The sequence below is a fragment of the Squalius cephalus genome (genome assembly GCF_949319135.1).
Source record: "Squalius cephalus genome assembly, chromosome: 12".
Classification (NCBI taxonomy): Eukaryota; Metazoa; Chordata; class Actinopteri; order Cypriniformes; family Leuciscidae; genus Squalius; species Squalius cephalus.
Window position 1 is genome coordinate 25829149 of NC_137133.1, and position 12277 is coordinate 25841425.

At 40.3% G+C, this 12277-nt stretch overlaps 1 protein-coding gene across 8 annotated transcripts in view; it reads right to left on the reverse strand.

The window, feature by feature from the left end:
* rock2b (rho-associated, coiled-coil containing protein kinase 2b) overlaps positions 1–12277 on the reverse strand; it is a 77632-nt gene that overhangs the window by 31127 nt on the left and 34228 nt on the right. For all 8 annotated transcript variants that reach the window (XR_013822894.1, XR_013822895.1, XM_079887737.1 and 5 more), the window contains exons 12-26: positions 10333–10381; positions 10091–10226; positions 9610–9701; positions 8538–8784; positions 7250–7356; positions 6980–7139; positions 6422–6582; positions 5896–6080; positions 3654–3723; positions 3431–3534; positions 2991–3177; positions 2778–2871; positions 2581–2675; positions 2249–2431; positions 1961–2132 (exon numbers count right to left, since the gene is read on the reverse strand). Coding sequence is in view for 6 of the 8 variants with exons in the window: in XM_079887737.1 (XP_079743863.1) it covers positions 1961–2132; positions 2249–2431; positions 2581–2675; positions 2778–2871; positions 2991–3177; positions 3431–3534; positions 3654–3723; positions 5896–6080; positions 6422–6582; positions 6980–7139; positions 7250–7356; positions 8538–8784; positions 9610–9701; positions 10091–10226; positions 10333–10381 (2042 nt within the window). In the remaining 2 variants the exon portion in view is untranslated. The remainder of the gene's footprint in view (positions 1–1960; positions 2133–2248; positions 2432–2580; positions 2676–2777; positions 2872–2990; positions 3178–3430; positions 3535–3653; positions 3724–5895; positions 6081–6421; positions 6583–6979; positions 7140–7249; positions 7357–8537; positions 8785–9609; positions 9702–10090; positions 10227–10332; positions 10382–12277) is intronic.

The following is a 12277-nucleotide window of genomic DNA, read 5'->3' on the forward strand; positions in this document are numbered from 1 at the left end:
GCGTTCGCTGAGACGACGCGCGGCCGGGCAATGGGAAGGAATGAGCTCATTATCCGCTTCCTCAGAGGAGCTAGACGGATGAATCCCCCGCGGCCCCCCTCGGTTCCCTCGTGGGATCTGTCCTTGGTCCTAGCGGCCCTAGAGGCTTTTCCCTTTGAACCGCTTGAATCCGCGGATCTAAAGTATCTGTCGCTTAAAACCGTTTTTCTGATAGCTCTGTCTTCAGTCAAACGAGTGGGTGATTTGCACGCGCTATCTGTTAGCCCTGCATGTCTTGAGTTCGGGCCGAATGACTCGAAAGTCATTCTCAGACCGAGACACGGTTACATCCCCAAAGCGATTGGAACCCCGTTTAGGGCACAAGTTATGTCCCTCTCGGCTCTGCCAGCATCCGACAGTGGGGACAGTGATAACCTCCTATGCCCTGTCCGGGCGCTGAGAGTTTACATCACGCGCTCCGCCGCTTTCAGGCGTTCAGAGCAGCTCTTTGTTTCCTTCGGCGGATGCACCAAGGGTCTTGCCGCCTCGAAACAGAGCTTGTCCAGGTGGATAGTGGACGCGATAGCAGCAGCTTATGCCTCCAGACACCTGCAGTGCCCTCTGGGCATCAGAGCCCACTCCACTAGAGGCATGGCCTCGTCGTGGGCCTGGTCCAGCGGAATTTCTAATCACGGTATTTGTATGGCGGCGGGCTGGGCCTCCCCATCAACATTCGTGAGGTTTTATAACCTGGAAGTTCCTGCCCTACAGGCAAAAATACTGTCAGCATAAGTGACATGTATGCTCTGCCCATTTCTCGTGTGCAGACTACGTTCATATGCTGGCGCTATTCTGGTACTATACTCAGGGTGAAGTGTTTGACTCAGACCGGCTGATCCGCTCTGTTTCCTATTTCCCGTTACGCGCTGTTGTCGGTGCTGGCCCGCGCTGCTGGCCGCCCGTATTATTCTCTGTCGCGCGGGAATTTTTCCCTTCATGTGAGACCGACTATGTCGTTTTTCTCCTACCCTTATGAGTGCTTATGTACTGTATGGGCTCGCTCTGCCGGCCCTACTGTTTGTACTGTTATATGTTTATAGACCGGCCGCGCCGCTCTATTTCATATGCTGCATGAAGTGCCTGTACTGCGCTGGCCCGTCTCTCCGACCGGCCACATTTCCCAGCAGAGTGTTTTCCCCGGTTTCCCTGGGATTCATGGGCTGGATGCTCGGCGCACACGGCGTTGACAAAGGGTTCCCGATGCGTAAGCTAACCTTACGCAATACGAGAGACCTCTCGTAAGAGAACGTACTCGGTTACTAATGTAACCTCGGTTCTCTCTAGAAGAGGGAACGAGTATTGCGTAACCTGCCGTGTCGCGCCACGAGCTTTTGCGCTTCAGACTGCGAAAACCAGAATTTTAGCCTATGAGCGCTGAATATATACACGCTGGCCACACCCATTCTGACGGTTAGAAGGGTGCGGAGGGCGCGAAGCGCCCTCATTGGTTGCCGCGTTCAGAGCGCTCACCGATAGGCTTAAGCAGTTGCCGCCGAGCAGCCAATGAGCACGCTTATACAGCCTGCCTAGGTCTGTCGGCTGCTGCACTGCGTTGACAATGTATACAAAATTAAGGATAATTTTTTGGCTTCAGATCTCGAAGAAAGAAGACTTTCCCGATGCGTAAGCTAACCTTACGCAATACTCGTTCCCTCTTCTAGAGAGAACCGAGGTTACATTAGTAACCGAGTACGTTTTGAGTCATTATATACTAAAATTATACATTCATATTGTCTGGTTTGTAATAACAGAATATATTTTATGGTTCTAAATGGATTACATGAAAGACAAAAATTACTATTCAGGGCTTTACTAAAAGCATTTGGGGCTTAAGCTCACCATAGCACCAATTATGCCACATGAATGATAATAAACACATTAGGCAGTCCTGTGCTTGATGGGACGTAACCTGTATAGTTACCTGGATAAGCATCTTCACCCTCCAGGTCGTTTCCCGTGCTACTGATGCTGGTGGTGTCCAAAGAATGGATGCTCAGAGAAGTGATCTGACAGCGCAGACGCTCAATATCACTGTCTTTACTGTCCAGGGCCATCTGCATCTCCAGTCGGACCTGAGAATCCTCTGCTATCATCTGCAAAGAGAACAACACTTCTTCTGTGCTTTGTTTATTTAAGTATTGTAGATAGACCGGTGAATAGGTTTTCTAGTGGTTACGTTTCTTTTGCATTTATATTTAATGTCACTTACAGCCTGCATATCATTCATTTCTTTCTGGTATTTGAAGATGGTGTTGTTGAGTTTTTCTTTCTCGGTGCGGAGCTGCAGCTGGAGCTGTCTGTTCTCCTTCTCCTTCCTTCGGATGTCACTGTTGTTTCCTTGCTGTGGCCTGACATCAGTTTTCTTCATAACCTCTGCCAGCTTGTTTATAGCCTACAATACAGACATCTGATGCTATAATTTACCTGAGACATGCTAGTAACACCTATTTATACTATGAAAATAATGGAGTAACATGTATAGTTACAAACCCTTGATTAAAATTCAATAAACCTTAAGTTAGGTGTTTCTCCAAAACACACCTGAATCTTGAGGGTTTTCTCAGACTGTATCTGCTTCTCTAGGGACAGTGTCAAAGATTTCATCTGTTTCTCTTCTTCTTTGACCATCTCCAGCTCTGTGTATATACATTTATAAATGTTAAAGCACATATATTAACATATGTGGACATTATGACATCAATCCATTCATATTTTATATTAACTTCTGCAACACTCACTTTGCTGTAGGTGTTTGAACTTATTGTTGAGCTCCTCTTTCTCACTAGCCAAGTTGGCCACATCCGCAGTGAGTGTGCGGTTTGATTCCTCCAGCTTACATTATGTAGAAGATTAAATTAAAATGAATTAATGTTTATGTTGTGTGGACACACGCACACATTCACACACATAAACACACATATATCCATTCTTATACTCTCTTGTATTCTCACCGAGCTGATGGTATTGTCCTTTTCGCAGAGCTCCTGCCGATGTCTGGCAATCATATCTTTGATCTCTAGCTCCTTCATGATCTTTTCTTTCTCCAGGTCTGAGTACTGCTCCTCAGCGATGGAGCGTGCCAACTGTTCAGAATCTGCCTTAGTAAGGCTCGCCTCTAGCTGCGTTGCTAACGAGTCCCTATATAAACACACACAAAACAGTTTGTATTGAACGAGAGTTCAGCATATTGTATAAATTGTTATCTGTTAATTCATTCTTTAACTAATTGCATCTAACTACCTTACTTTTCATCTAACCTTTCTCTAATTGATATGGTTTCACCTTTAAAAAAAACATAAGCCCTTTGATATGTCCCAACATCCTTTTTTAATAGCAAACACACACACACACACACACACACACACACACACACACACACACACACACACACCTCTCTTCTAGCAGATCCGCTAGTCTCTGCTGAATATCTTTGTAGAGTTTAGCCTTTTCATCATTCTCCTCTTTCAGCTCTTGAATCTGAGTTTTATACAGTTTCTGGAATCAAGGAAAAATTTTAATTTAAAAACAAATATGAGCAAACAGATACACAAACCAATCCAAATACATCCCTCCACATATTCACTGGCTAAACATAATAAAGCTGGCAGACATACTGTGAAGTACTGCTCTGCCTCCAACTGGTCCTTCAGCTCTTTCAACTGTATGTCAGCTTCTTCTCTCTCCCTGGTTGGACACAGAGAAAAGTGACTTTTTATAGCATGCTGATCCTCAGTGAATAATATTTGTGTGTACTATGAATTATGCTTATTAGTGTATCGCTTTGTAAGTTCAGCAAACAGGCTAAGGGCCTGTTCAGACAAAGAACGATAACTATAATGATAAATATAACTATACATTTATAATAATCATTCTAATTCTATGAGAATAGGGACATCCACACAACAACTATAATGATAACACAGAGGAACAATATCATTGTAATCACTTTCAGAATGATTTTGTTTCCAGCTGATGAATGATAAAAACACTGACAGCCAATTAGAAACCACCCGACTTAAAAGAACTTGAGCAGCAGCTATGACATAACTACAAAAAATAAAATAAAATGAATGTTATCATATGGTGTAGGTGCTAATATATTTATTGTTATAGGTGTGAATATGCACTAACACGCAACTCTATTGGAACTTTGCTATTGAGATAATGCACAATGATGGAGTGTTCCACTATGTTCATTTAATATCAGAATTTTGCTGTACATTTTATTATCTTATTCTTATGTACATCTTATCTATCAATAGATAGATAGATAGATAGATAGATAGATAGATAGATAAACTCAGCAAAAAAAGAAACGTCCTCTGACTTTCAACTGTTTTTACTTTCAGTAAACTTAATGTGTAAATATTTGTATGAACACTAAAAGAGTCAACACCATAAGACATAAACTAAAAATGTTTCACAGACATGTGACTAACAGAAATAGAATAATGTGTCCCTGAATGAAGGGAGGCTCAAAATCAAAAGTACCAGTCAGTATCTGGTGTGGCCACCAGCTGCTTGAAATACTGCAGTGCATCTCTTCCTCATGGACTGGACCAGATTAGTCAGTTCTTGCTGTGAGATGTTACCCCACTCTTCCACCAAGGCACTTGCAAGTTCCTGGACATTTCTGGGGGGAATGGCCCTAGCCCTAGCCCTCACCCTGCGATCCAACAGGTCCCAGACGTGCTCAATGGGATTGAGATCCGGGCTCTTTGCTGGCCATGGCAGAACACTGACATTGCTGTCATGCAGAAACTCACGCACAGAACGAGCAGTATGGCTGGTGGCATTGTCCTGCTGGAGGATCATGTCCGGATGAGCATGCATAAAGGGTACCACATGAGGGAGGAGGATGTCTTCCCTGTACCGCAAGGCATTGAGATTGCCTGCAATGACAACAAGCTCAGTCCGATTGTGATGTGATATACCGCCCCAGACCATGACGGACCCCCCACCTCCAAATCGATCCCGCTCCAGGGTACAGGCCTCGGTGTAACGCTCATTCCTTCGACGATAAACACGAATCCGTCCATCACCCCTGGTGAGACAAAACCGTGACTCATCAGTGAAGAGCACTTTTTGCCACTCCTGTCTGGTCCAGCGAAGGTGGGTTTGTGCCCATAGGCGGTGTTGTTGCTGGTGATGTCTGGTAAGGACCTGCCTTACAACAGGCCTACAAGCCCTCAGTCCAGCCTCTCTCAGCCTATTGCGGACAGTCTGAGCACTGATGGAAGGATTGTGTGTTCCTGGTGTGACTCGGGCAGTTGTTGTGGCCATCCTGTACCTGTCACGCAGGTGTGATATTCGGATGTACCGATCCTGTGCAGGTGTTGTTACATGTGGTCTTCCACTGCGGGGATGATCAGCTGTCCTTCCTGTCTCCCTGTAGCGCTGTCTCACAGTGCGGACATGGCAATTTATTGCCCTAGCCACATCAGCAGTCCTCATGCCTCCCTGCAGCATGCCTAATGCACGTTCACGCAGATGAGCAGTGACCCTGGGCATCTTTCTTTTGGTGTTTTTCACAGTCGGTAGACAAGTCTCTTTAGTGTCCTGCGTTTTTAGAACTGTGACCTTAAATGCCTACTCTCTGTAAGCTGTTAAGGTCTTAACGACCATTCCACAGGTGCATGTTAATTAATTGATTATGGTTAATTGAACATGCATGGAAAACATTGTTTAAACCCTTTACAATGAAGATCTGTAAAGTTATTTGGATTTTTACAACATTATTGTTGAAATACACAGTCCTGAAAAAGGGACGTTTCTTTTTTTGCTGAGTTTAGATATCACTACTCACTAAACACTAGTATCAGCATTGAAAAAATTGTGGATCACTAAGTCATTCACCTGCGCAGTTCCTGATTTAGTTTTTCCAGGCTGAGTTTGAGCTCCAGCAGATGATTGAGTTCTTGTTTGAGCTGTTTCTCCGAGAAGCGTAGGGTGCTGATCTCCTCCCTCTGAACTTTGAGATCATTCTGACACAGAGTCTTCCTCTGAGTCTCCTGATGCACACGCACATTTAGCACCTCCACCTGACACACACACACACACACACACACACACACACACACACACACACACACACACACACACACACTGGATTCAATCAAATATCTTGGACTTCCCATGAACTATGTGATGCATAAATGTAATTTTTAATTGTGTTTTTAATACTTTAGATACATATTTATATGTATATAATATTTATAAAATATATATTTACTTTTATATATTTTTTTAAATTATGTAAAAGAGTGTTGAAAATATGGACAGAAGACACTACATTAACATCCCAGAGCAGTAAGTATGATATAATTAAAATCATGAGGCAGACAGACAGCTACAGCCAAGCAAGAAAAGCAGACAGGTATACCTCCTCAGTGAGTTTTTCTTTGAGTGAGCGGAGCTCCTGAAGCTCGTGTTTGGCTTGTTTGTAATCACAGTCTAATCCTGAGTTTTCCTTCTCCAGCTGCATCAGTCTGTTTTCCAACTGTTGCTTCGCAGATCGTTCTTCCAGCAGCTTATGTTCCATAACTGTCACAAAAACACACCCATCACACAAACACACAACTCCTTGTACTTGTACTACAGACTTCAGAAAGATTTGCTCATCTAGAACAGAATGCAGAAACGATATTTTCGTTTTTATACAGAGGCAGAGATCAGAAATGCAAGGCATGTCTAGAGGAATCAAGTAAATCTTGACGAGAAAGTTTCTAATGTCCAAGTCAAGCCTTATTTTGTATTTTGTTGTGAGTCCAAATTATGTCTCAAATACCTTTAGGGAAGTAGTACTAAGGTAACCAGAATTTGTTTTCCATCAATCTAAACTGTGCTCCCCATAACAACATTTTTAAAATTTGTAGTGAAAATCTGAACAGATATACACATTTTAAGAGTTTTTAAATTAGAGGCTACTGTCTAATCTTACCTTTCAGGGTCTCAGACTTGGCCTCCTCGATGGATTGGTTGATTTTGTTGTTGTCGGCCAATCTGGCTTTAGTGGCTTTATGCTCCGCCTCCTCCTGCTCCAGACTCTGTTGAACTGCTTTGAGTTTAAAGGAGTGATCAATCTCTTGCTTGTTCTTCTCCTGTGGGTGAAGGGACAACATTAATGGGGTTTCACAAAAATACACAACCACACAAACATCATGTGCTGAAATTGTAAATCATTCAATCACTTGCTAAAACACACAAGCACCTTTTCCAGGGCAGTAAGATCCTCCTGTAACTGTCTTTTCTCTACTTCAGCCTTTGATAGAGAACTCTTTATGTGTTTTAACTCGTCCTCCAGTCCGGAGACATGACCTGAGAATGACAGAAAGATAGAAATGCATATAAAAAAACAGAAGACCGAAGTTAAAGTCAAATGTCAGCAATTCAGGTTAACATTAATGTTAAACCTGAAACCATAAAACCATAAATGGGCAGTTTCTTCAACTATGGACACTTTTAGGCCTGAGTGTGGACCTTTAGAAAATAAAATCTCTTAGAACACACTTCACACTCTGACTAGCGGGAATGATGGTGATAGGAATGATATTTTAAACATTATCAGAATAAAAATGGATACAATTAATTAAATATTTTGACAATAATACTAAAATTTATTATTTTTTAAATTAATACTTTAACAAAATTACATATTGATCAGAAATGACTCTGATCAATATGTCTGATCAAACTTAGAAGTGATTTTGCATTGTTTTCTTCACATATCAAACCTCATATTTTACATCAAACATAATCCTAAACTAATTTGTGATAAAACTTGTGGCAAAATCAAAAGACTGAGGAACAGTCAGAATTTGAGTAAAAATAAAAACAGATATAAATTATTTTCACACAATACATTTTGTGTGGTTCATGATTTGTTTATTTCACAATTTGTTTAGATAGATGTGATTACAGTATATTTTTATAATGAATTTTCATATTTTAAGATTAAAGTCTTGGTCTGGGGTAAAAATCAATGAAATCTAAACGTAAAAGACATCTGAAATGTAGCAAAAATGAATAAAGGCATGGTCAAAAGTTTTAAAGTGACCTTCCTTAATTGAAATCTGTTTATTTAAACCACGTAACAATCTACCGGGACATTAAAGAGTCTGCAGAAACAAATCCTTTAAATTATGAAAATATGACCGAAAATAAGATATATTTTCTTGTTTGCCCATTTGTCCGTCTAGCGACATAATATCAGCCTCTGACCTCAAAATAACGCACTACTGATGTTTACATTCGCTGCGAGCAGCTCCACCCCAACACAACAACACTGCCCAGCAGACAAGAGCCCAGTGTGTCTTTCAGCAAGAGCTGACCACTACACGCTCAAACATAAAATCAGCTTTCACTCGCTCACATAGACCGGCACACAAGTGTGATCCCTAGAATGTAACGCAATCTGCTTCTAGGAAGCTCGGTAGATGTTGATTCACAGCTACTTCTGTCTGACGATCACAAACTGGCACAGACCCACATGCACCCACCCTGTAGTTCATTGATGGTCTCTGAGCCAAGGCTTCTCTCTCGCTTCTCCTCCTGCAGTGAGGTTTGCAGACTCAGTTTCTCCTGTTCCAGACCCAGCCTGCCGCTCTCCAGCTGGGCCAGACGCTCCTGGAGCTCCCTGAGAGAGACCTCCAGCTGCTGGGACTGTCTCAACACCTCGCCCTGGGCCTTCTTCAGCCTCTCAGACTCCTCCACCTCAGCCTGAAGCTTAGCATTCACCTCCTCCAACTAAGGACATATTAATTTACTATCAGAATCCCTTTTATTCCATAATACTGAACATCTATATATCCTTAAAACAAAATATAATTTACATTACTGTTCAAAAGTTTAGGGGATTTTGAAAGAAATCTCATGCTCAACAAGGCTGAATTTATTTGATCAAGTAATATTGCGAAATAATTTAAAGAGATAATTTCTATTTTTATATATTTTACAGGTAATTTATTCCGGTGATGGCAATTACTCCAGTCTTCAGCGTCACATGATCCCTCAGAAATCATTATATTATACTAATCTGGTGCTCAAAAAAACAGTTCTGCTTATTTTTTTATTTTTTACCAGGATTCTTTGAATCCAACATAGAAATCTTTTTTAACATTATAAATGTCTTTACTATCACTTTTGCTATAATAACTTACTGACCCCAAACTTTTGTTTATAAGAAGCCAAACTGATATAAGGGCTTTAGAAATGTATAAGAATATAAGCACATTTGAATATAACAGTATTTTATTGCATTAGAAATTGTCTAAGAACATTTAAGAACAAACCTCAAACTATTATTTATTTATTTTACTTTTAAAAAGTTTATTTTTCAATATTTTAAAATATTTTAGCTGGGATAGGAGAAATTATTTTAACACTGGCAAATTACGTTAGTATCAAGCACAAACCTCAGTAGGTTTACTATTTTATTTTTCTTATAGCCATTTTTTTCTGTTTTATAAATGTTTAAAAACTTTTTTAAATGTCCTTGCCTCTGGCTATTTGTTAAATAGTAGTTATTGTTCTGAGGTTAAAGGTTTGGTAAAGTTTTGCTGAGGGACCAACCTGTCTCTCCAGGTGAATGTTCTTCTCAGCAGAGAGATGAGAGTCCTGGTTCTTCTTCTTCAGTTCGGCTAGCTGATCTCTCAGGCTGCCCACTGCAGGACAGAGAAATGCCAAATATGTTAGCATCATAACATCAGCAAAGCAGAACTAATAGTTTCTAGATGGGAGAATGTCAGAGGTTAGTACTGAGCAAATCGTGTAGAAACTTTGGACCAGTGCTTAAGTGAATCAAGAATGAGCGTCAATATTAAACATGCAAAAGCGGCAGAGAAGCTGAAGCAGCATATTCAGTAATGTTGTAGGTTAAGATGGTTAAAGATGCACCAGTTAAAAAGTATGTATGATCATGATTTTTTTGTAGATTGATCCAGTATTATTGTATCAGTGAATAGATTTTTTCCCACCCCTAGTACTCAGTTTAGTCACTGTTCTGTGTCAATGTTGAGTGTCAATGGAGTGTGTTTCTGTCTGCTGTTCTCACCCTCATTCTCAAGAAGACGCTTTCTGTCTGTCTCCTGGCCAGCCTTTCTTATGCTTTCAGAACGCTGGTGCTTCAGTAAAGCTTTCTCTCTCTCCAGTCCCCTCAGAGAGTCTTCTACCATTTGTCTCGCATTCACCTACAACAAGAAACAAACAGTTAGAGGAACTCGTTGCACTTTGTTTCTGAATGGTTTCAAATCAAGTGCCTTTGTTGGGTGAATGCAATTTAAAGATGTGTCTTACTTCTTCTTCAAGCTCTTTGGACAACTTATCCAGCCGCTGATTTGCCGTCCTGTTGAGATACAACATAGTTTACATCTGTTGTAAGTAGGGTTGTAACGGTATGAGATTTTCACGGTATGATAATCGTCTCAGAAAATATCACGGTTTCATGATATACGGTATTAAACAATCATTATTATTATTTGAATCATCTGCTACAATGGCTCTTAAATGAATGAAAACAGATAGGGTTTTTTTGGTTGAACATATGGTTTATTAAAACAAACTTTTTTAATGAAAAGAAAAAAACTTTTTTGTATGAGTCTACCTTTTGAAAAAATAAGAAAGAAAGAAAAAATAAATTCCCATTTGAACAAACATGTCTAAACAATTGAATTCATAAAACCTTAACTTATTTTTATTTTTATTTTTATAAGATAATTATAAGATAGTAGAGTCTTATGAAATGTATTTTATTTCCTCAGAAATTCTGGGTAACTTGTCTGATATAATTTGTCTGGATTCTATGATTTAATACAAATATATTATTGAAAATGCAATCAGATGAAATGTAACAACTTTTATTTGTGTGCATACTCTGCACAACACTAATTAAAACAGATAAAACACTATATTTCTTAATGTTTAAATAAACTTTATTATAATTTTTTGTTGTTATAACTTTAAGTTAGTTATAGCTATTATATTGTACAATAGTAACATATTTCTTTAAGCTAAATCAAACTTTTATTTTGACAGGTTGTACTAAACACCTATGAGTTTTAGTCAGAGTGTATTTGATGATGATTCTTTTAAATAAAAGCAGAGCAGCTCTGGATATGTTCATGTGTTCACGTCCTCATATAGAGCTGGTAAGTCCCGCCCCTTCCGCAAAACCCCGCTGGACCTCAAAGTTGAAAAACCGTCAATGCAAGTGAATGGGAGAAAATAATTATTTTCTGGTCCCGTTTGAATTGTGCCATGAATGTGAACATATGTTGTCTGTGAATTTTTTATATAACTTTTCGTGTAAAGAATGATACAATTTAGCGGGTAGAAGTTTGATACAGTTAGACTTTGTGTGAGAGCACTTTGTGGACTACAACTCTCGACGCGTTTGAAACGTCAACACCACTAGCACACGGACTAGCTCACGGATCCCGCTAAACATGGCTGTGTCTTTGGTGCACTTCACCGCCTTCTTTCAGGGAGAGGACAAAATCATTGAGGTTGGCGAAAACCACAGGTAAGTCAACTTTATGGGGTGACGTCACATAGGCGACATGTAGTCTTTCTCGTTATGTCTTTTCCACAACTGCTAGCCGAAGAATCATACCATATACTGTCAAACTCGTAACATGAAAAGTTATATAAAAAATTCACAGACAACATATGTTCACATTCATGGCACAATTCAAACGGGACCAGAAAATAATTATTTTCTCCCATTCACTTGCATTGACGGTTTTTCAACTTTGAGGTCCAGCGGGGTTTTGCGGAAGGGGCGGGACTTACCAGCTCTATAGACGAATCCGGCGAAACTACCGGAAGTAAGCGGGCGCCATTACTGAGCTGTTGCTGGGTAGCGTTGCGCCATTGCCTCCTATTGGTTTGGTTGCGTCCACTGGAATAAACAGCCCGCGATTTACGACTGTCACTAACGTTACATCTACAACTTTCCTATTCTTCCTCTGCCGAGTTATTTGTACAGTATGAGTGTTGTTAATGGTCTGTGAAAATCGGACAGGTCCTTTTAGAACTAACGTTATGTGTTTATCATCTGGTAGAGTGTGCATTATTTAGCTAACCAAACCATCCGGAGCTCAGATAATTTTTACCCTCAATCAGTGACCTGTAGTTGGCATTTTGTTGATCATCGGATGCCAGGCGAAGGAGAAAATACTCTTGAATACCTTTAAAACAACCGAAGGGGCGCGTTGGGGCAGTAGTAACATTACTTATGTCT